Source organism: Malaclemys terrapin, chromosome 5 (assembly GCF_027887155.1).
Source record: "Malaclemys terrapin pileata isolate rMalTer1 chromosome 5, rMalTer1.hap1, whole genome shotgun sequence".
Classification (NCBI taxonomy): Eukaryota; Metazoa; Chordata; order Testudines; family Emydidae; genus Malaclemys; species Malaclemys terrapin.
Genome location: NC_071509.1, coordinates 124,780,355 through 124,804,467, shown reverse-complemented (window position 1 = coordinate 124,804,467; position 24,113 = coordinate 124,780,355). Strand labels below are relative to the sequence as shown.

The 24,113-nt window shown below is 38.3% G+C and overlaps 1 protein-coding gene across 14 annotated transcripts in view; it reads right to left on the bottom strand.

Annotated features, from left to right (window-relative positions):
* Positions 1 to 591: 591 nt before the first annotated feature.
* PDLIM5 (PDZ and LIM domain 5) overlaps positions 592 to 24,113 on the bottom strand; it is a 230,558-nt gene continuing 207,036 nt past the window's right edge. For all 14 annotated transcript variants that reach the window (XM_054028930.1, XM_054028931.1, XM_054028938.1 and 11 more), the window contains 5 exons: positions 15,532 to 15,706; positions 8,541 to 8,721; positions 7,071 to 7,191; positions 4,063 to 4,178; positions 592 to 3,120 (listed from right to left, as the gene is read on the bottom strand). In XM_054028930.1, the coding sequence (XP_053884905.1) occupies positions 3,031 to 3,120; positions 4,063 to 4,178; positions 7,071 to 7,191; positions 8,541 to 8,721; positions 15,532 to 15,706 (683 nt within the window). In that variant the 3' untranslated portion in view covers positions 592 to 3,030. The remainder of the gene's footprint in view (positions 3,121 to 4,062; positions 4,179 to 7,070; positions 7,192 to 8,540; positions 8,722 to 15,531; positions 15,707 to 24,113) is intronic.

Here is a 24,113-nt window from a genome sequence, read left to right as displayed (position 1 = left end):
CCTCTCCCATTAAAATGTCAAATTTAGACTTGATGCCTTTAAGAGTTTGGCTTCTGGAGTTTAATATACTCTTTGCAAATAGACTTGCATTTGTCTTATTCATAGCCTAAACACTGCAGCAGAGACACAATTCCTGTAAAGCTGCATCTAAATTTTATATAGCCATGTGCAGTATTTTTTTCTGTTTGTACAAATAAAGACAGAAAACAACAGTGCATTTGCCTATTTAAGAGATATGCAGCTCATGAGAATCTTATGAGGCTACTTTATCATGAAGTAATTGACCATGTTACAGTAGATGGTTAAGTATCCCTAGGTGAAAGCAGAGAATGCTTTGTACCAAGGCTAAATACAGTATCAGATAATGCTCGTCATGGGAGATAGTATTGCTATGAAAAGCCTCAACCCAGGGAAAAATGCCAAACACACTTGTAAATACACTGCAAAATATTTTACTCTGGCCAGTATTTTGAAATGAAGAATGCTCAATGAATAGGAATAGGGTAGTGATATTGTTCTGAGCTACATTTCTGCTTCTCTTGTGACCTTAAAAAATATCCGAAGACAAAAAACAACAACAACCCATCAAAATAGATATAACTCCAAAGCTGTTTATTAATACGTGTACATCATGATACTGCTTTGCAGACTCTGCTTTTCATACATTTTTATTTAGAATCAAAACTGGTCAGAGGAACAGAGTTTTGTCTTATGAAATTTGCAAATGTGAAGTCAAAAGTAGAAGCCAAAGCATCATAAAGAAAGCAAGCAAGCAAATCACCAGGTTTCTTTAACTATTTTTTTTTTTTTTTTAAAACAAAACAAGGCAAAAAACACAGAGGTTTGAGAAATTATAATCTGTGAAAGTATTTTCACTTTACTGCGGTTTGCAAAGCCATTCATATGAATAGAAAACGCTATTATTTCAGCAAACACAGCAGGTAAAGACTACTGAATGGATCGACACATATTGCACCCATTACCCAGCAATTACCTTTAAAATTGTGATAATGTTCTATTAAGCGTTCATTATTATATTTACAGATAAAGCTGTATGCTTGATGTAACTGAACTTGGAAAAGTCTGCCATCATGGTTCAATTATGCATCCCTAAACCCACTTTCACCTCAAAACATTTAAATTCAGTCCTGCCCTCCAAGAGGCATATTTTGAGAAATCACTTAGAGCATGCACGTAAAAAGCACAGTTGCTGATTTTCTAAGTTATAATGTAGTTTCTGATACATCTGCTATGTTCTAGAAGGCAGGATTGACCCTAGACAATTCTAACCTTTGCTCAAAAGCAGAACACTGTTTGTTGAGGATATCCCACATGAAAAATAATTTTGGAAGTTGTAAAGTTCCCAGTTGAACTACATCAAGCCTGTAGCCACCCCCTCCCCGCCAAAAAAGACACCTAAAAATTCTGGAAGTAAATAAGCAAGGTTTCCTTAAAAGTGAAATAAAAAAGATACCAATATGGAATATTCCTAACCAAAATAATAAATATTCAGTGAGAGATATAAAGTGCCCTACTAGAATCTCACCTATTAAAAACATTAATAGTTATATAGTTCCTTTTTGTGTGTGCTTGTTTATATAACTTGTTTTCACCATTTAATATTAATTACTTAACAGTGACTTTAGGTTAGAAGCATGTGTGCGTGTGTGTGTGTGTGTTTATAATACAAATAGACAAAGCACAAATTAAAGGATAAAACTGCGGCATAACGCAGCAGTGTTAGCCCCTTCCAGACTGTGGGTCTAGAATTTCTTAGCAACTGGGAAATTCCAAATCCTCGTCCACAAAGGGGGATGGGTCGGTGGGTGGTTAAGAAGAATCACTACAATAAATGTTTAATGTGAGTTAACTGCAGTATAATTCCAACTGGGGGTGTGTGTGTGTGGGGGAAATCTATTGAAGTTTTTCATCTCTCCTCCTCTAAAATATAGACTTTCACCTGCAGAAACTACAGTACATTTTAAACCTGTCCATATCCATCCTCTTCCCAAACATGTGCTGTGTACAGTATTGTCACTGGAAGTATTTATTTGAGCCCCAGCTCTCCAGATTCTAGTTGTTTCAAAAGCAGTATCAGTCCTACTAAAATTATTTTCTGAGCCTTAAAAATTGCCCAGTCTGCTTCCCCCTCTGGTGTTTTAGTCCAACCCACCAATATCTAGAAAACTGTCAATATTTTAAGCTGCTTTAAAACATTGCCTCCAAACTACTGGAAGTTGAAGTGTAGTACTATTGAGTACCCTCAGATGCAATTTCACACCCTGATTTGTTGGCTAGCATTTTGGTGGTATGTAACATTTTGAAGAGTAGTGTCCCATGTGTTTTCTCTAGTGGCTCAAAGGGCATCTTTTAGATACCTATTTTCTAGCAGAGAAGCAATGCCACCATTTGGTGGCTATGTAAAAATCTCTGCGATGCCCTTTGCAGATCTGCTCAAGACTTGATTACCAAAGACAAAAACTCCATATAAACGTAGCCTTGGCTTAAAAATATGGTTATCACAGCAAAGATTTCATTCATTACTTATGACACAAATACCCCAATTCTCATCTTTGATTGCATTCCTTAAAAAAAAAAATTCATTCCTATAAAATGGTGTGTGTATGCAACCCCTCCCCCCACTCTTTTTTCCCCTGAATACCAGCAAAAGCAACTTTCATTTTATCGGGTCTCTAAATCTGTAAGCCTCATTTTTGATATTGAAACAAATATAACTTTGGCCATAAAAAATCATGAGATCAATACAGTAATACGCTGTGAGGTGTGTATTTTTACACTCAATAATTTACTCTTGGTATACAGATCACCCTCCTTCTCTTTTTACTGATTCAAAAATGTTCACTGATAAATACTCTCAACATTCATATGTAAAAAGCCCAAAGTTCCCACTTTTCTCTTCCATTTCCTAAAATCTTATATACATATTTTATTAGCCTACTGAAAATGGACATATAATGAAATTCAACCTTCTCCATTCCTTATGTTTGTTAACTATATGTGGCCTAAGCTTCAGAAGTTCACTGAGTGAGCATGCTTCTTGCACAGTGGCTTATCTTTTTTGGAGAAGAACGTCTGACCCTCCAAACTGTCACAACATACCTGAAATAGGATTGGGGAAAAAAAAAAAAATCACTCTGTGAATTATTCTGAATGTGAAATAATAATGACATGTTATTGATGCACACAATCATGGAATAAGGATTATTATCCGTTGCTTAGGAACATGCTTTCTGGGTAGGACATTAAAAAAGTGTCAGTGTTGGTCTAAACTTGTTCCCATTTAAGTCAATGGGAACTTTCTGATTGACTTCAGTAAAAGCAGAATTAAAACAATGCTGAGCACTTTTAAAAATCCCATCCTTATTGTTACTTTTCCTGTTCATGCAATACAAGCAAAGATGATAGAGATACACTTTCATTTCAGCTACAATACATTTGTCATGTTGTCTCAGTACATTTACCTTTGGAATACAAAGAAGGGACATCAAAGTTTATTTGTAACAGTGTTCAAATAAGAATAAAACTCCTAAAGGTTAACTTAACTGAAGCAGAAATTTCAATATATAAATGATCAGCACAGTGTAAAGCAGAACATTAAAGAAACTGAGACAGAAGCATTCGATTTTTAGCCAATACATGATGATCCATACTGGGGGTATTATTACAGGAGAATGCAGTAAAACAGTGAGTTGTAAACTCATCTGAGTTAAAAAATCTCCTGTATATATGAAACTGAACACAAACGATACTCTTGCCATTTTAGAAATATGACATCTTCCTTTATCGACTTTTAATGCTATATTCAAGGAGGGTCGACATTAAGGGCTAAATCCTAGTACACATGACCATGATCCAGGCCAAAAGATCTCGAAGAGTGCCAAAATACCACAATAGCAACACACCTTCCAAACAACTGTGAAAGTACTTTTTGTTTGGGTTAGGAGGATTAAGTGACATTGTAGCTGTTACTCCCACATTGCTCAGGTTAGCACAAGCACTGCTGCCACTGATTTGTTTAAAATGCCGAATAATTTTACTTACCGAGCACACAAAGCAGGTGTCATGCCAGGTGTGGCCCAGGGCTTCAAGAAACCTGTCTCCAGCTTCAATGGGGAATTCACAGCCATAGCACATGGTACCGAAGAGGGCGTAGTAATCTGTACCCCAGAAAGTATGAAGCATAAGTGGAAATGCAAGAATTTCCTTTAGAAATCATTTTGTTTTTCAGGAGGGGGTACCGTGTTTATACTATTACTTGCCGAGTTCCAGAACAAAGCATTGAGGGGGTGGATAAACTAAATAGGGGCCTGAGAGACATTCCTATTCCTCCTCCCCACCCCCAATAGCCAAGTGTAAGGAAAAAAATAACTGTTCAGGCCCAGAACAGTGAGGTAGCTTTAATGGGTTTTGGATCACTGCATCATGATGCCAAAAGTACCATGTGTCATGGAACACTAAGTTTCCATTAGATGAATTAGACAAAGTGACAGCTATATTGGAATTTCAGACTTCATTCTTTTTGGTAATATTGTGGCACTGAAGGAGGGGAGATGTCTGAGGACTGTTCTTAGGGAGCCCGGGAAGGAGTGACAAGCAGTGTGAAAGTAGATTTTGTTCCTCTACTAGGCAACATGGACTTGCTGAGTCTCTCTAATGCCTGCTGGAGAACTCAGAGCCAACAGATGCCTTTTCACATGTGAAAAGCCAAAGGGGCAGATTTCTCCTTTGGATCTTCTAAAACATGACTATTAAAAACAGGTTGTGAGCACAAACATTGGAGCAGTAAAGCCCTTCACTGGTTGACAGTGGCAAGAGAGATGTATTATTTCAATTAGTCCAGGAACTTGATGCTGGGAAAAAATAAGTGTGGGTGGGTGGGTGGGTGTGTCGTGGGGAAAGTTGGTAAAAACATCAAATAGTACAGCTCTTCTCCATCTCACAGGACCCGTAAATCTTGACTGTGATCCTCGTGTCACAAGCATATTGCTTCAATGCATCTGTCATGCTTAAAATAGTACAAGCCCTGTTTAACTTGGCTCCTGCTTACAATGTCAAAAAGTTACAGGCTTTCCTTCGGAAGAAAGAGAGCAGTAGCAGAGGCAGAATGGAAGGCTTCAGCTTTCTTTCCCTTTCACCCTCCAGAAACTGTGGTGTAACCGTTTCTTCTATGCAGTGTTCTTCACACAGAAGTATTTGGAAGTGCTCTATGTTCAGCAAGTTAATACTGATTGCTCAGCCAATCCCTCAGTTTAACACCTCATTAGAAACTCAGTATTTTTACTACATTGCACTGCCACCCCTGGTCCTGACAGTAGTACCTGCAGCCTCAGCATGTGTCAAAGCTAACTTGTACTAACAACCTTGTGGCTCACAAGTAAGATTACTACCAAATGTATCATACTGATAATAATGGCATCTTGTTCCAATATCTATCTGCCTGTAGTTCAGAAGAGTGAGCATTTGAGCTGGGAAGGCTTGTAAAGTAGTACAAATCAATGCATTGTGTAACATGGAGGATCACTTGATAGTAGGAGCAAGCATTCAATATTAGCAGAACAAATGCGGTCATAAATTCTCCACCTCAAAGTGAGTTATTGATTACTTTAATACTAGTTTTGATCACTCTATTTAGAGACTGTCAAGTATTTCCAGGTATTTAGGGACTTCAAACCCCCAGAGGATGACATTTCACAACACTGTCATACTTGACAAGACTACTCATCTGTCAATATTCTACTCCTTAGGATACTCCCATGATTCAACAGGAGCAAGATGCTACAGTATTTCTGACACTTACGGGAAGACTAGTGTGTACTCCTCTCCTCCACATCACCAAATCAACCCTGGCAGCAGAATTTTTGATGATCTTCCTTTGCCATGCTGACCTTTATCTCCCCTTCACTGTTTCTATTACTCCAAACAACTCTGCCGCCAGTGAGAGCTGAAGTGTTGGCTCCGGTGAAATCAATGAGAGGTTTGCCATTACTTGAGTGGAGACAAGGTTCACCCCAGGTCTCTTCCCAATCAATCTGCTTTTCACTCTCTCCTGCCTAAGCTACTCACCCAAATGTCCTATTAGTGAAATCACACTGTACATTACGGCGGGGGGCAGGGGAGCCCTCTGGCCCCCAGCCCTGCCCCTTCCGCGCAAGGCCCCGCCCCTTCTGGGGGCCAGAGCCACCCCCGTACCAGTAAGTGTCCTCAGTTACTTTCACCCCTGCTCACTGATGACATTTCTAATATGGATTTAAATACCATGCAAGAAAAAAAACACACAACATTGAACCTTTTGTCGATGATTTCTTTCACATTTTGTAAATGTTTATTATAAATACCAGCCATTTCTTTCCTAGAGAGGGAATCAATGTGGAATGTTTTAAACAAACTAGGAAAGCAAAGAAAATAAATGAAATTATTCACTCCTTCAAGGAAATGGTTTGGCTGAAAATGTGAAAAAAGGAAGTTCAAAGAAGACTGTTTTTCACATTAATACTGGTCTTTAGATTTTCAAGAGCTATAATCAAATCACTGTATTTTTATTCCTACAAGCCTTTTTGATCTTAAGCTTGTGTTCTACAGATGTTATTCTTGATCCTGCAAAACACTTCCTCCTCTGCAGATAACTTACTACCAGAAGCAGCCTTATTGCCTTCAGTAGGACTACTCAGAGTTACACACACTACTTCCCATATTATTTGCTTGTTTAATCCCTGTTTCAAGTGAATGAAGAGATACCGATTCTCATAAAAACCAACATGAAAACCTCTTTAGAATTAGCATTTTGTTGTGTTATCTATACCTACATCTGGGAACTTAGCAAGAACAGCAACTAAATCAAACTACGACAAAGAGCCTATTCCTAATGAAGTCAATGGCTAAATTCCAACTGATTTCACGGTGGCAAAATCCAACCCCAGATTCAAAGGTGCTAGTTTGTTGGATAAGCTGAAATAAATACATTGTTATGAGAACTAGTTGGAAAGCTTCTGTCAAAGTGAAATGGTTTGTTTTGTTTTACCGAAAACATTGGTGGTTTTGTCGCTGCTCACCTGTCTCACAATAGGGATCCCCATCTTCCAAATGGAAGACATTATTGCGAATGGGATTATGGCAGGCCACACATACGAAACAGGAAACATGCCAAGTTTGTTTCAAAGCATTGATTACTTCCTGATGGGATAAGAAAAAGGGGTATTAATAAGTGATGTTGATATGCTGAGTGAATAGGGGTGATCATGTTCTGTACCGTTTTAAAAAACAAACACTTTGTTTTCATGCTTTCTCTGCAACATTACTTGAGGATCTTATTATATAAGATAACATGAGCATTATTTTTTGCTGACATGCATTATAAACTGCTGCATTTTTAATAAATGTGTCACTCTCTTCATCTCTGATGAAGAACTGTTTAAATTATCATCTCAACACTATCAACGTGTTATTTCAAGTCTTTGGCAGCTGTAAAAAATTAAAGCAACAAAAACCCCAAAGCCAAGATCAATTTGGTTACTCCATCGTTTCAGAGATACTCTTGCAGTGCTGAAGTTCAACAAGCTTAACAATACCCCGGCACCCTGCTAGGGTCCCCAAACAGATTTTGAGACCCTTATTCACGTTGAGTAGCACCTTACTGTGTGAGTAGTCCCACTGATTTCAGACACATATAAATTAATATTCATGAAGATAAGGAAAAGTTAATCAGAGGACATCACAAATGACATTATGACAATTTTGTTAGGTTTTGAAAGTTGATGTAATGCCAAATGTGATTTGAAACTTGGACGGCTAAAGCAAGGAGATGTATGCTCAGCATTTCCAGCTACACTGGGGAACAGACTCTTATCCTTCTGGGTCAAATGGTTGGAACTGGAAACTTTAGGCTGTGAGAGGAGCTAGGGCTTTTCTACTTGCCATACTAGAGGGAAAATTTCAATATTTTATCTTATGCCTAGTGCCAGACAAATGACATGTTCTGTAGTACTCAGCTAGGCATAGTCATTTTTACATATTTTACCATTATTTCATTAATTCTGTGAAAAACCACTAATAAAATATCCTTTCACTTAAGACAATCGAAGAACTGCAGCAGTTACCGCTGGGTCACTTGGAGAGAGAAGATTAACTCCAAAGAGGCAAAGCCAGAGGAAAGGCCTGGGGTCCAGGTTTCCTGCAAGGGGGAGGCTGCAATGTCTCTCCTCAAACAGAGCTGGAGATAAACTCGTAATGTCCATTATTGGCATGGGACTAAAATATAGAACTGCAGCCTATCTGATGACAGATGTAGTGATGCTACAGAGTGAATCTTCAGGAGGAGAACTTGGCTATGAAAAGGGGATTTCAGAGTTCTAGAAGGGACATGTGAGATGCCCTGCAAGTTAAAAAAAAGCTTAATCTGCAATGAAGTGTTCCCTAACAGCAACTATTCTCATTACAAAAATGAGGAAAAGGTTGTGGTTAATATTCACCTTTAAAAAAAAACAACGAAATTTAAACCATGCACACACAGTTTGATTACTTACTCCAAGTATCTTCCTCTGGCATCGAGAACATTCAGGGGCAAAGAATTTCTCATAGCAGATCTCGCAATAGAGAGCCCCCTTCTCTTCCACAAACCCAATGTAGGCCATAGAGGTTCTGCAGTGAGCACAGTTGAACTCCTCTGGATGCCAGGATTTCCCCAAAGCCACCAGGAAAGGTCCCCTGGTTCAAAGAGAAAGGACTAGTTTAACCAATGCAGTGCAACTGTGGGGGGCAACACTGACAATTGCAAACGCCTATCCAAATTACCCATGTAACATTAGTACAAACTACAAACCTTTGCTGGCTGACATCTCTTACCTACAACAATCTCCAATAGAACGCTGAATAATTCTGTGCCAGTTTCACTATATTCCAAAAATGCCTGGAATGATCTTTGTTCACAATAAACACTTATGGCTTTAATTTCACATCTTATTTTGAACTCCATTAGATATAGTGCCAGAACACTAAAGTGATTGCTAGAAAAAAGGTTACTATTTTATAAGATCTCATTATGTTCCAAACTATTTCTACCCATAGCAAAATATATTTAATTTCATTTAAAAATTAGTATGTACTGAAAAAAAAGTTGTTGATATATCTGTATCAAGGTTACAAAGGTTAAAATAGATTTGATTCCACAAAGAAGTCAAGACAGATACGATCAGTTTCTCAAAAGACAAATACACAATAAAATTTCCTTATTCTGAGAGTCTGTTCCAGGTGAGACACAGCAGTTTTCTCCAGCAGCCAATTATGGCAAGAACATTTTGCATCCAGAAGGGGAAAAGTCAAGCCATTATCATTTGAGAGATGCAAAAGTACTTGTAAAATATTCATTTGGATAAGTCAATTATGCTTTTGAACAAAACAATCCAGTCTACAAGCAAATTAATTTTTGCCAGAATATACGTATAAAGCTCTCCCTTACACATTTACATTTATATTCATTTTGAAACATATTTAAAGAGGTTAATTTCTATCATTTCTTTGATACTCTCACAAATTTGTTTTAGCAAAGAGAGGGTTTTGATTTGAGACTAAGTTCAAACCATATGCAAACTGAGGAAATCTGGGTCTGGAACAAAACTTTGTGGTTTAGGCTCATCTGTCTCTTAGCATACCTTTATTTTCTGCAATCCTGAAAGATTATTGTGTACCTTGCTGCCGTACTTAACCTAGTTCTGACCATGCTCAATATACAGCACTCTGTCCTGCACCAAAACTTAAAACAAACAAAACCCCCACACACAATGTAAATAAGAACCACAATGATTCCAAATATTAAAAGGCATTAAGGAAGGAATAGAACATTTTTTTTGTATAAAACGGCAAGATTTTCTTACCAACAAAATAATTAGGGAAGGTAGGGAGAACAATGGGGATGAATTCTTCCAACTAGCTTGCTAGGGTAGGGTTTCTGCAGGATGGGAAGACAACTGGACAGTAGAACGCGGGGAAATTCATCGAATGAAGCTGTGGATAATTCTTTTCATTTCCCTCATTTATTTGTTTTCTTGATGGAACACAAACAGGAGAGGACAGCAAAGGAAATGGGACTAAAATATATCTAAAATGGCTCATGGATCATCTTGAAAAAGGAACAAAATTTATTTAAATTTACAAAGTTATTGCCTGACTATATTTGACCACTGGAGAAATAGGAACAATTTTCCAAAGATTGTTTCCACTGAACCTGGAAGACAGAATTAGTGTCGTCAAACTCCAGATTCCCTTGTGGATGCCTAAATAGTGCAAACGCTGACCTAACCTGATACCCTTCAGCCTCTGTACAAGCACCTTTTTACATCAATGCCCTTTCAGTTATGTACAGATCAAACAATACAAGTTCTTGTGTACAACAAAGTGCTCTCTTCTCACAGTGTCAGCACAGGCTAATTTAACGCATTCATTAACACAAGACTGACACTGAAGAGGTTCTGCTAGCTCCAGTAGGATCAAGTTTCTGTTTGTCTGTACTAAAATGATAGGCTTGGATAGTTGCAAAGTGGAAGGAAAGTATTCTAATAAAAGCAGGAGCGGGACCTCAACATCTGTTATATTTAGCTCTCCACAGTTTTGACATTTTTTAGGCTAACCATTCCAGATAGTGTGCTGGAATCCAGGTGGACAGGAAATGGTATAAAATTGTATCTAAGCAGTTTTCCCTCCCAACGGACCCAAGACAAATATGGTAACAGACTGCACAGTGTCTCTTAGGATTCAAGTGTTTCCATCACTATGCTTGTACTCTCTATATACGTATGTTCAGAAACGTGCCTTAAAAAAAAAAAAAAAAAAAAAAAAACACATACTTCTAACTGGGTCACTGTTTGAACATGTTAGAAGTTTTATCACGCCCAAAACCCTAAAAAGAAAACCCCAAAGGACAGAAAAAATAATAATTGCAAAGTAGACAAAGATGTGATATTCCAAATTTTGGAGACGTTCCTGATCTTTGCATGGCTTAAATTGTTTCATCAAAAACTACTGAGTGCTTGCAGTAATGAAAGGTATTCATTTACCACTGGACCTAAAAGGGAATTATAACTGCAAGAGGTCAAATTTTGTAGGTCATATTTATTATAAAACCATCACCCACTCCATCATGAAAATCAAGGGCAGTCCCACAAGCCACAGTTTGCTTTGAGTGAGCCCTCCTTATAGGCCGTTTTGAGGCGCTAAGGACTTCAGGCCCAATTTTCAAACATGACTGTGTAGACTAGGTGTGCAAACCCTACAGCTGGAGGTAGAAACATATGCTCAGCCAACTATTTACTCGTTCGGCACCCTGCAAGGATCACTGCATGTGCAAAGTAGGCAGCCACTTTTATATTGCTTATAAATAAGCAGTATAAAAGTATACTATACGTAAGCAGTATAAAAAGGAGAAGTAAAGGCTTACCAGAAAATAAGCACTATTTTGACACTATAATTAGATACAACAGTGTCAGTATATTCACGGGGTGCACCAGCTGTATCCACTTAGGTGATCAATGTGCATTGTACTGCAATATCAAGCCAACAGAGGAATTTACTGGTGGGGAGATGGAAAAGATTTTCACATCTGCTCAGGTGGTCAATCGCTTGATAGTTAAAAAAGACTAGCCATCCAAAAAACAGAAGAAATATTTCTTCTTTTCCAGTCACTGGCAAACTCCATGATATGTATTTTCTTATATCTAAGAAACCAACAAAAATGGTACTCTGAATTTTGCCGCTTGCCCCTTCAAAATAATTCAATTCTGTGAAAATAGATCTTAAAAATAAATCTTTTGTCACGCACACCTAAGAATATATTATTAGTGGAGACCCAGGGGATACAAATTTGGACTTCCAAGTGACAGCCAGTTCAGCATCTTGATATTAAGAGACGTTCTGAGTTCCTAAAGTCCTTGGGAGCTATCAATTAAAAGTCTGTCAGAGCCTCATTACAAATAGCACATAGGTATTTTAAACAGAAAATATAGCGTGTGTTTGGGTTTGGATATTTTTATGCAAAGAAAGAAAAGCTCATCTAATGAAACTTTGGAAAATGTTGAAGTCTGTGGAAGATAAACATATCAATAATTAAGAGAATAAATTAAAAAGTTATAAGATGTCTCAATTTTTTTGGCTTGACAAGCCATGGTTACTCTATGCCTTAGTGTAAAGTAACCAACTCTACAGTGCATTTTGGCTGCAAAACAGGTATACAATGGAATGTCACTTGATCTTGCTCCTACCTTTTCATAGGTAATGCTGCCACTAAGGGCATGAACTGTAATTATGTTAAAACTTGAACTCCAAAAGCTATCGCAATCTTCCCAAACCACTGTAGCGTGAGAATGTTGGGTGAACTCAGTATACTGATTACTGTACTGTCAGTTGATCTTGACATGAAATTATCCTTGATCTTAAGAACTCTGTTGGCATTTAAAGATATGAAAGCTTGGCCTATAAAAAGCACCCAAATAATCTGAATTGATATACAACTGACTGTTGAAAGGCAGATAAACAGTGGTCAGACTGAAATATTGTATTGGTACAATTATTCTGTGATATACCCACGTGCCATGTATGTGTGACTAGCCAGCTTTTCCTCTAATTAAAATAAATCCCAGTAGCAATAAACTAAAAATGGCATGCAAATTGAACTGCAACTGCCATATTTTTATTCATGTCCAGAAGGTTGTTTAATCCAGCATCACAGGAACTAATCCTTCCACCAGAATACATGGGATTTATGTAAGAAATATTTAGCACTAATGAAAAAGGAAGTTAGATATGCAAGTCCCCTGCACACATGTGGGAAAACAGAACCCATCACTTTAAGATGCATTATAATTCAACGGCTGCAAAGCACCATTTAAGTGTGGGGGTGGCATAATTTTGCTCCCCCAACTCCACCTGACCCTTCTCTTCCCCTCTCAGGCACCCTCCTCCACCAACAACCTGATCTCCCCAGGCCCATTAGCCCCTACACCCATCCCCTCCAAATTTGAGGGAGTGATGTTGCGACCGCAACTCAGATTAGGTCTGGCAGCCCCTCTGTTATGACAAATTTGAGTGACTGGTGTTGCAACCTGGCGTGCTGGGTCGCAATACCAATCAATTTATTAAGGAGGTATCTGCCACACAAAATCTACAGTAGGTGATGGTGTAAGTGCTGTTGACCAGGGCATTTTTTTCTTGTGTAGAGTGCATCTTAACAGAGATTGTTTCAGAGAGCAAACATTCTCCAGTTCAGTTACATAGCTCACCACCCATTTCATTTGTGATCAATCATCATCCATATGGGAACTACAGCAAGTTTTTACATACAAATTATTTGTCTTGCAGTAGTACCTAGGGGTCCTAATCATACACCAAAGCCCCAGTGAGCTGCATATTCATGTTACAAGACAGTCCCTGCTCCAAGAATACGGCAAGCTACGTAATATTAGGAGAGCATTTAATGCATGTTTAAATCCATGTAATGAGATTTAGCAGCTGGAAACAAGGTGAAAAAGCACCATGTGACCATCTGGTTCTCCTGATTAGAGCGTGAGAGCCACTGGTGTAGATAAAGCAACAATAATGTCTGTTAAACTAGCAACAATTTAAAGGGAGCTGCAGTTTCTCAAGTGAGAGATTATAGTCTTACACCTTAAAAACAAAATAACTACAGCTGTGGAAGACTGGCATGCTTGGCTTTCTGCATGTAATTTACTGATCCATTTGGAAATTTCTATTAGCCAGGTAATGAGATAGTTAAATGATACGTGGTCTTAGAGGCTAAACTTTTCAATACATCCTTTTAATTGCACCCATCAGACTTGTGAGCACATACATTTTATGTTTTTATAGTGCAGCATAAAATTTGAATCGGAATGAATGCCTGTCTGTTTGAATTAGAACATGAGCACATATTTCATTCATTATTGCTATAAGAAAATTACCAGATTACTCATTTTTAATGCCTTGATTATTTAATAAAAATAGCAAAGAAATCATTTAAAAATAAATCCTTCCAGTGTATCTCATCACACTTCAGTTACTACTGATTAGTCTAAAGTTAACCTAATGTTAAATGATCAGATAGGAAACTATCAGAGTGGAAAGCTGATGGGTCAAGAAGTGGAATTCAATTCAGTTGTATACATCCCAGCATATGATTACGGAGCTGTCTCAGTTTTGACTTGGATCCCAAACCAGGACATAAAGATGTAGTACAGTCAACAGACTACAATAGAGAAAAGTTGATTTTTTGAGACTTTTATATATGAAGTAGAGGTAATTATTTAAAATTAGCTTTTCAGAAAAAGTATCCAATTCTGATCAAGGCAGCCTGTTGGCTCAACCATGCTGAAAACTACAGTGCATTCTCAATTTCGTTTACTTCTATAGCTGAAAATACGGTCAATAAATTAATAGGTCAAAATAAGAGGGGGACCTATAACAGACTCACCATTGGGGTAAATTATTTTCCTGGTTTTATGAGCTTGAGCAGCCCAGGGGTGTGTGTGTGTGTGTGTGTGTGTGTGTGTGTTTAAAATTTGCCCAAGAACACACCACACATTAAGAATTTTTTTTTTTTAAATCCAAGATCATGACCTAGCTCTTCGGAAATTCATCCTTCTCCCCTCCTTACGGAAGGAATACCAGGAAGGTTCACACATTCACATGAGGTGGTCCTTTTTACATTTACTGATGTTTGGAGAAAGACCCATCAGCTAATTGGCAGAAATCTCTGGCTATATATTAAAACCCATCATTACATCACTGAAGTGAATGGAATTTATTAAGCTTAATCTCAGTCAAAAAACGTGTCATGGTGAAATTTCTTTCCATCCATATTATACAACTCAAAGTCACTAGACACTAACTATCAAGTGCATGATGGTTAGCCCTAGATTATGATTGGACAGATTTCAAGATTTGATACTGGGGGCGGAACTATTACTATAGTCCTAGCAATAATTAAAATGTGACATTTCTTCTTATGTGTGGGAGTATCTTATGTTTCCTCCTCTTTTCATTTAATTGTTCTGGCTTACCAAGTATCATTCAAAACTGGTTATTCCTTATTTGATTTGCGTATCATCCTGTATTTGCCTTTCGACTTGTTAATCTTCTGGGGCTGATTGAATGAATGTCTGATTTTGTCACAACTTGTTTATTTGGTTTAGGTTTTATTTTTGCCACGTCCCAGTCAACATTCCAATTTTCAGTAAAACAGGTTCTAAAAGCACCCATGACTATTGAGAGCATATACTGGCTTCCACATTTGATTCCTGTATCACCAGGTCCAGGCTAATTTTTTTTTTTTTTTTTTTACAATGAATCATGTGGATTTCATGCATGAAAATGGTATATAACACAGAATCTTGTTATACTGAAATGCAGCCCAAAAGCATTTGAGACGAAATAATTAAAAAAACAAAACAAACAAACAAAAAAAAACAAAAAACCAAGGTTATGTTGTCAGAAAGATTTTAGGATAAAATGATCATTAAAAGGAGTACAAACCTAATGACCTGGTTACACTGAGCACACATAGGAGTACGCTTTCCTGCTGGAATATGCTCTGCTCTCTGCACCAAAGTATCTTGCTCTGTTAGTTGAGGCTGTGTCACAGACTTATCGCTTGGTGCAGTTGCACCAGACGGTGTCATATTGTTTGATGTCCATCCACTCGCAGGAGCTATGGAAAATAGAGTAAAAAGTATTTTGAATACTGTCTATACTGCGTCAACCTCAATAAACAGGTATACAAGTGAAAAGAGCTCAGTTCAATACCTGAATTTGTGTGTGTAAAATATGCACAGTACATACATGACGTTGAAAATCTATCTATCTATAAAAGAGCGAGCGAGAGAGTGAGCGAGAGAGCGCTAGCAACAGGGTAACGTGATGGATCCAGTTTACTCTTTTCACTCACTCTGGCAGGTGACTAGCCACCAAAAGCACCAAACCAACATTACCATTACCCACCAGGCTAAAATTTCTGGGAAACAGAATGGTTTTCAATTAAGTGGGAAAGGATAAAATTGGACCTAATGGAGCAATCAGGTTACAGAACATGTGACATGTTAAGATCTCACTGTGCTTTGGACAGATCAGGCTGAAGCCAAGGTTAAAAATATATGAGCAGTGACAAAACAGCATGACATGCATCTTACAACTCAAGAAAGATCTTAGAATAATTGTGGATAGTTCTCTGAAAGTGTTCACTCCATGTGCAGCAGCAGTCAAAAAAGCGAACAGAATGTTGGGAATCATTAAGAAACGGATAGATAATAAGACTGAAAATATCATATTTCCTCTATATAAATCCATGGTATGCCCACATTTTGATTACTATGTGCAGATGTAGTTGTCTCATTTCAAAAAAAGATATATTGGAATTGGAAAAGGTTCAGAAAAGGGCAACAATAATGATTAGGGGTATGGAACAGCTTCTGTATGAGGAGAGATTATTAAGACTGGGACTTTTCAGCTTGGAAAAGAGATGACTAAGGGGGGGTATGATAGAGGTCTCCATGACTAGTATGGAGAAAGCAAATAAGGAAGCGTTATTTACTCCTTCTCATAACACAAGAACTAGGGGTCACCAAATGAAATTAATAGGCAGCAGGTTTCTGAACTTTTAGATGTACTAGGACCAGTTTTTAAGGCATTTCTGAAATCAGAATGGATTTAAAAATATGAAAGCTGAGATTCTCACGTCATAATTTGCTTCCAGAAGCTGAGCTTTACAAAAAAATACCAAGCATCACGGAGTCTCATGATAAAATTGTGCGAATTGGCAACACTGAGTTCATTGTCCCATGCCCCCTGACCCTTCCACAGATTTCTACTGTCCCACTCAGAAGGTGAAAAGGGAAGAGGGCTGCAATATCATATCCTACCCTACCCCCTTCAGACCACACTAATGGTGACCTGCTCCTGCACGAGCTGGACAGGGGAGGATGCGTAGACTGGGTGGACCTGTGCGTGTAAGGAAATGCTTATTGTCACCTATCCACCATGTGGAGTTTACATGGAAAAGATAATACAACCAACAATATTATCTTTTCCATGGACCTCTTCCATCCTGGGGCCCTCAGGCAGAGGAAATGCAGGTGGTGGGGACAACGGATCACCTGTGAGTGGTGGTCTATGAAAAGAAAAGAAAAGGAAAAACAAACAAACAAACAGTGAGATTGGGAGTTACACATTATTCCTGAATTCATCTTGCAAAATTAAGTCTCAGGAGTCCTCCCTCCATCACTGCCTGAGAAAAAGGAGAACCAATGGCAAGTCTAGCTGCCTGGAGGTAGATGGAGGTACAGATATTGGGCAGAGGCATTATTTGTAGGCTCAAGTCAGCCTCCAGTTTTTGTACAAGTGTCCTGAGTAATTCTCTGAGTAATTTTTAAAGAATGTAGTACTTGGTTCTGACAACGTCAACCAACATGGTTTGGGATTTCTCATCAGGTGGCTAGGCAGTAAATCCAAAATTAGATTTAATAATTACAGAAATGTGCCAAATTACTCAGTAAACAGCTCTATGAATTAGTTTTCCAATGTCATCGATAATGTGCTCTTTGGGTAGGGTGCACCACCAATAATGATCATCGCCAATGCTTTCACTGTTCAAATTTTTTAACTGATGAAATAACGAACCAGGAGGAATACCTTTCCTTCATCTAGGCGATACTAAACCTACAACTGCTGACATTTAAGAACAACAAGTTCTTTAAAAAATAGGGACTTTCTTATTGTAGGATGGAAAATGAAAAGTTATATTAAGCACAGTAAGATAAGAAAAAATAAACGGCGTTAAGAATAATCTAGGACCACATTCATCGATCACCCAATAACGTTTGCTAACTGCTTTCTGTTGTAAGAAAGCTTTGAGAAAAAGAACCAAAGTAAAAGAGACAGAGCTCATAGGAAACAGGGGAGAGGTTACACACACACACACACACACCACAGCATGTCAGCAAAGGAAATACTACCCAGAGTCAGAGAATTCATCATATAGTAATCATCAACTGTAACGGTCTCTAGCACTGCTTCACCAGACCCATCAACAGATCTGCCTGTTCAGAACACTATTCTATACTTACCTGTCCAACAACTCAAAAATCAACTCCACTATCATCATCTACTGGGCCAGTTTTCTCTTCCAGGAGGTGCAGATGATTTCCATTGTTGTATCAGATATTGTATCAAAGGAGGCTCGCAGGATCAAGGGTTGAGCTTAGCAATGCTGCTTATTTTTTTCAGTCTTATTTCTTAAGGAGACATACAGCACTTAGACATTTTTTACGGTGGTTGCAAAGCTGGGGCCTGTGGCTGAGCCACAAAAGAATTAATTTCCACTCAAAAAACCCTCATTCCTATAGATGGCTGAGCACATCGGACTGGAGTGCTTGGCCCTGATTAATAACATTATTATTTTATTAGAAATATTCTATCAAATTTCAGAATTCTAGAGTGATGTTTTGGCACCACTGAGGTCAGTGGCAGAACTACCTATGACTTCACTGGGGCCACTCACCCCCAAATCTACTTTACCTTCTCAGGCTATGTGCACACTTCAAGATGGAGGAGTACTTCCCAGTCAAAGAGACATACCTAAGCCAGCTCTGACTGAGTTCTTGCATTAAAAACCGAGCGTAGCTGCGATGGCACAGGTGGCAGGAGGGATCACCCGGCCCGAGTATATACCTAGCCTCTCAGACAGGATCGTATTCAAGGTGTCTAGCCCCTCCTGTCGTCACAGCTCCCCTTTATGTTTAGTATGGGAGTTCGATGAGAGCTAATGTAGCAGCATTTCCTCAAACTGGGAATTATGCCCTGAGCTCGAAGAGCAGACGTAGCCTAAACGTGTGCCTTTTAAATATTAATAGAACTCCTATTACTGTTGAAACTTACTACAAGGATCAGACCTCAAAACCTGTACTTAAACCTACTGTGGGGCAGTTATTTAAGACCCAATGCTAAGACTTTACAGTTACAAAAGATAAAAGTAGTAACAGAACATACACACTTTAGATCTGATTTCTTTTGTTTTCTTAAGTGGCTTATGAATTATAAAATTCATTATCTGTAGAATGCCATTACGGCCAAGGGAATTGAAAGATGCCAGAAATTCTTAATACCCCCACAAAACAAATAAACTTACTTTCCAAGTTCCTCAACAGATCATCTTTCCCCCCTCACCAAGTTTCTCAAAGAGAATCCCCATAAATGTATTGAGAAATCTCACAAAGTGAAACTGCCACAACATGCCTGAATATTTGAAATGGCAGATTCAGATACTGGGTTTCTATTCATTTCAATATTATAAAACATACAGGCTTGTAAAGGCTTTAAACAATCACTTTGAGAGCTGCTGTATTAACAAACCATTCAACCACCACCACCACCACAGCAATGAGCTCATGAACCAAAATACATTTACAACTGTACACCTTAAGCAAATACAATGCAAGAGAGCAATATGCCCAAATTTTTAAACTTCTTAAAAAAAGTAGCCAACTATAATAAACGTCAGTGCTCTATAAAATAGACAACAGCTTTGCATGAAGTATGCCAAGGAATACAAGGTCAGGAATAAAGATTCATAAAGACAAAGGATTTCCCCCTTTCTGCCCAACTTTTAACTCTTGGCTACAGAGATTACATGGCTGCACCAAAGGAAGTGAAGTCCAGCTTTAAAGCATCAAAGCATACTCATTCTCCTTGCTCTGGGAAAGGCTGGAAATCAAATGCTGCAGTGATTTAGAGGAAAGAAGCGTGTGTGGGGGGAATTAAGTACCATTCACACTCCATTTATATCACATATGTTCAGCCGAATACAAAGAATCACCACCAAGCAGGAGAGCTACAACAGAATAAAATGGAAAAAATCGCAAAGGGGTGAGGGGGCGAGAGAGTCGTGTATAAATGAAGTTCCTACTCTTCTATTTTCAGATCTCCCTAAAATAAACCATGACGACAAGAAACCTTGTTTACAGCTGGTCAATTATTATTGCCATGAAACATTCCCTGATTATTATGGCCTGGTCTAACACTACACAGTTAGGTTCATGTATGGCAGCTTACGTCGACCTAATTACGTCAGCGTACACACTACAGCCTTGTCCCGCTGATGTAACTGCTGTACTATACGGACATAACACCACCTGCACGAGAGGCATAGTGCTTCGGTCAGTGTAGGTATGGTGACGCAGCATCTGTGCAGACGTTGCATTACTTACATGGGCTGTTGGCTGTCTTGTTAATTTCACGGCTCCACGCAGGAGCCATGAAATTGACCAGAAAGCTGAGCGGCTAGAGGCTGGCTGCCCCCAGCATTCCACTCCCAGCTGGGCTGCTGCCCGGCAGCTTCCTGCTCTGGGACTTGAGAAACACGGGCAGCTGCCCCTACCTCCTTCCCTCGCGCCGAGTCGGGAACAGGGAAGCTAGAGCCTGGGGTCGACTTAGGGATGTAGTCTAGACATGCCCTTAGTTAACAGGTCTTCCAAGTGACAAAGATGGTATTTCCCTTTCGAGATTGGCTTGCACAGACCACCTTGTCACATACACTGTTTTCTCCTTTTGTTTTTCTAATACTGGTAAGCTAATCACCACAAACTAGCATCCTATGTGAACTTTTTCCACTGTAGTGCATATCTTCACTACTTCTTGAAAGCAAAGGAGACTTACGAGCTGAGTTAAAAAACAAACGATTTTCTCAAAAAAAAAAGAGAGAAAGGGGGACATGAAAGGCACAGAAGATAGTCTTCCGTTGCTCAGGATAATGAATAAGCAGTCCTCCACTTCTCTCCCTTTATTGCTGCAGCAAGCTAAGTATATTAAGGTGATTACTCCTTTTTGGTTTAGAAGTCTGGTTGTTTGTTAGTTCTTAAGCACACTGACAAAAAGTAGTACAGCAGCCTTTTACTTGTGATCACAGGGAAGAGAAGAGCTAATCACTACTTGCTTTCTGTTGCAGCTTTAGTGTAGCAATCCAGAACCTTGTATGCTGGAAAGCCACTCAATACTGATTTGAGTTGAAAAGAGGAAAAAAACCCACTATTAGAGAGTGAAATCTTGACATTTTATTGTGATGTGTGTGTTGTGACAATAACATGCCTGGTCATCATATATGGATGGAATTCTGTCAAGACATTTTAATATGATTAGTTTGTGCAGTCTTGACTCCTTCTGATAATCTTGAAGAAAAACAACAGGAGTCTCTCTCCTGCCTCCTAGAGAGGAGTGCGGATCTAACCGGTGGACTAGCAGCATGGATCTTTAGTACTCTAGAGCATTTAAGCGGTATAACGGCTTAGAGTTATGACGAACCTTATAATATGCTTATACAGTCACTCATCGAGGCAACAGTGATATTATAGAAAATTAAACAAGTCATTTCTAATGGTAAAAGGGAGGTAACACAATACACTCTTTCTTGGAACTAAAAAGAGACTTATTCACACACGTCTGGGGCCAAAAAGTACACCTGAAAGAGAAATTCGTTTTGGCACCAAGGCTTTGGTACTGCAATTTTGCTGGTTATTAATCCAATAAAATGGCCTCATTACCCACTTTCCTTACTCCTTCCCCATTGGAAGACCAATACACCACACACATTTTCTGTCTAATTAACTCTAAGGTTTGATAAAGCGACATGAGCCAGGTTATTTGGAGATAAGGCTGACACTCTTTTGGATCCTTTCCAACCTCTGAGGTAGTATATAGTATACAAGTTACTCTTTTTTCATACAAGTATGTTACTGTTAATCTTGATGTATAACACCTATTAGAACGAGATCAGAATGGATGACAGTCAATAATTGTTAAAAAATTAGATCTTTAAAAAAAAGATCACACTTCTTAATCCATCATCTGAACATTTAGCGTTCCTTGAAAGTGGCTACCTCTGAAAACTGTATCTCCAAAACACTTAATCATGAGCAAGTCACTGCTCCATTGTAGTTTATCTCAGATTATTAATGCCTGCTGAGCCTACAAATAAGTGCAGATAACAAGGTGGAAAAAAGCTTTTGAGAAACATGAAAGAAAAATATTTTGATTAATGATGCTTTCCATCCCTCTCCTCGTACTTTACCTTCTAACTTGCAGGTACCCGCTAGTAAGAAGACAAAGACACACACTAAAAACTAATCTCTTTGAAGATTGTTTTCTTCACAAATCAAATTCCAGCACAGCTTCTGGTACACTGCTAATGTGCATTTGAGATGCCTGTTAAATAACAACGCCAATTCAAACACATTTGCTAACTTTGTTTTCATTGTTTATTTAAGAAAAACCTTTTGCTTTTTAATTTTTTTTTAAACTTCATGAACCAACACAAAGTTCTCTTTTCTTTAGTCTCAATGCACAGTAATTATAAAGCCCACTTTTGTGGGGATTGAACTAAATTTTAAGTTATTTCTGGTCAAAAACAAGATCTCTGCATGTGAAAAATCTCTCAACATGGTTGAGAAAATCTATTTCAAATAAGAAAGAAGGAAAGGAGCATTATCAGTTCTGGTAACATGTCCTGTCTGATACCGATCCTATGTAACACAGCATCTTTCATATATAGACATAAGAATGAATTTGAATGGAAGTTTAATACCAAAAAACACTACAGTGAATAGTTTTAAAGAAAGCTTAGAATTCAAAGTTCAGATTGGTGCTCTGTTCTTCAATTTATGGCTGTATGAGGGGACAGGAAAAGACAACATAACATCAGTCTGAATTAGAAGGCCCAATTCTGCTTCAATTGAAATTAATGGCAAAACACCTTTTCAACTTCAACAGGAGTAGATCAGGCCCTAAATGAGATTGTGGTCATGATACAAATTGAGAAATTAAAATTTAATCCCTCAGAGAATGGTGTTTCCATAAACAAGTCTTGGATGCAGTAATACAAACTGCCAGCATTCTCCCCAGCGAAACTCTGCATGGATGCAGGGGTCCACTTCAGTAGATCTGATTGCAGGATAAGGCTTAAGAATATTTTTACAAAGAATTCCAAAGTAGTGTTTAGAAATTCTTGTCACTGTTTCAATACCTATTGTGTCTCTCTCTCTCAGTGGGGTTAATATTTTTTTGTTATGTGCCAGCAGCAGTCCTATTTGATGATATAAACTAGAACAGAAAGAATTGCTTTCCTCATTAGAAATCATGGCAAAGCCGAAGTTTAAAGCTGTTGGTAGGTAGACTATAAATTTAAAACAATAGACAAAATACCTTTGGTTAATTTGACTCGCTAATCTCAAAGGATAACCAAAAAAACCAAAACCAAAAACTACAGTTTACTTCAGAATTTTGAAAGTAACTTCCAATGCTTTAAACAAGAAGTGTAACCCACTGGTGAGTGTTTGTTACACAAATAAAAATTGTTCCATCTTCCCACCTACAAAGCGGTGGCACTTAAAGCTCAAGATGTGCATCTCACACTTTTAACTCTAGAAGTCCGTGGTTCAATCGAGCAAAAGGGCGGCAATCACAAAAGCAACATCTTCCAGTTATACTTTTGGCTCCTGTTTTAAAGTCTATTTAACATTGTTTTGTACAGTTTTTTTTTTTTTATAACTAGATAGCTTTTAGAGTAGCTATTTTTTTGTCTTCTTAAATTACACTCAAGTACTACTAGAGCTAGTCCCAAGCTAGCACATTCAATACAAGCACATCCTGCAACATGATCTGGAACTGATCATCAATTTGAGCCCTATCTGTAGTTTATACAATATATTTTATGATTTTTGTTCTGTTCACCTGCTGTCAGACATATATATATCTGTCACCGTTTATACCCTCATTTCCCCCATTGAAGCAAATCAGACTGCAATGCTTTAAAGAGGAAAAAAAGAAGGCAATTGAACTATTAGACTAGCAAAAATGTGTAAGGAGTTAAAAAGAAAGTTTCAAAAAACCAAACAGAAAACAGACCCTAACAGTGTAGGTTAAAGGAGAAATGCACAAGTTCAACCCAATCAAAAGATTACTGAAATTTGACAGAGAGCGCATGACAGGGTGTTCAAGTACCTTGGGAGGTTGCTGAGGTTTTGGAGGTGCACATCTTTGCTCCCAAACCTGTCAAGTGAACTCTGAGTGTAGAG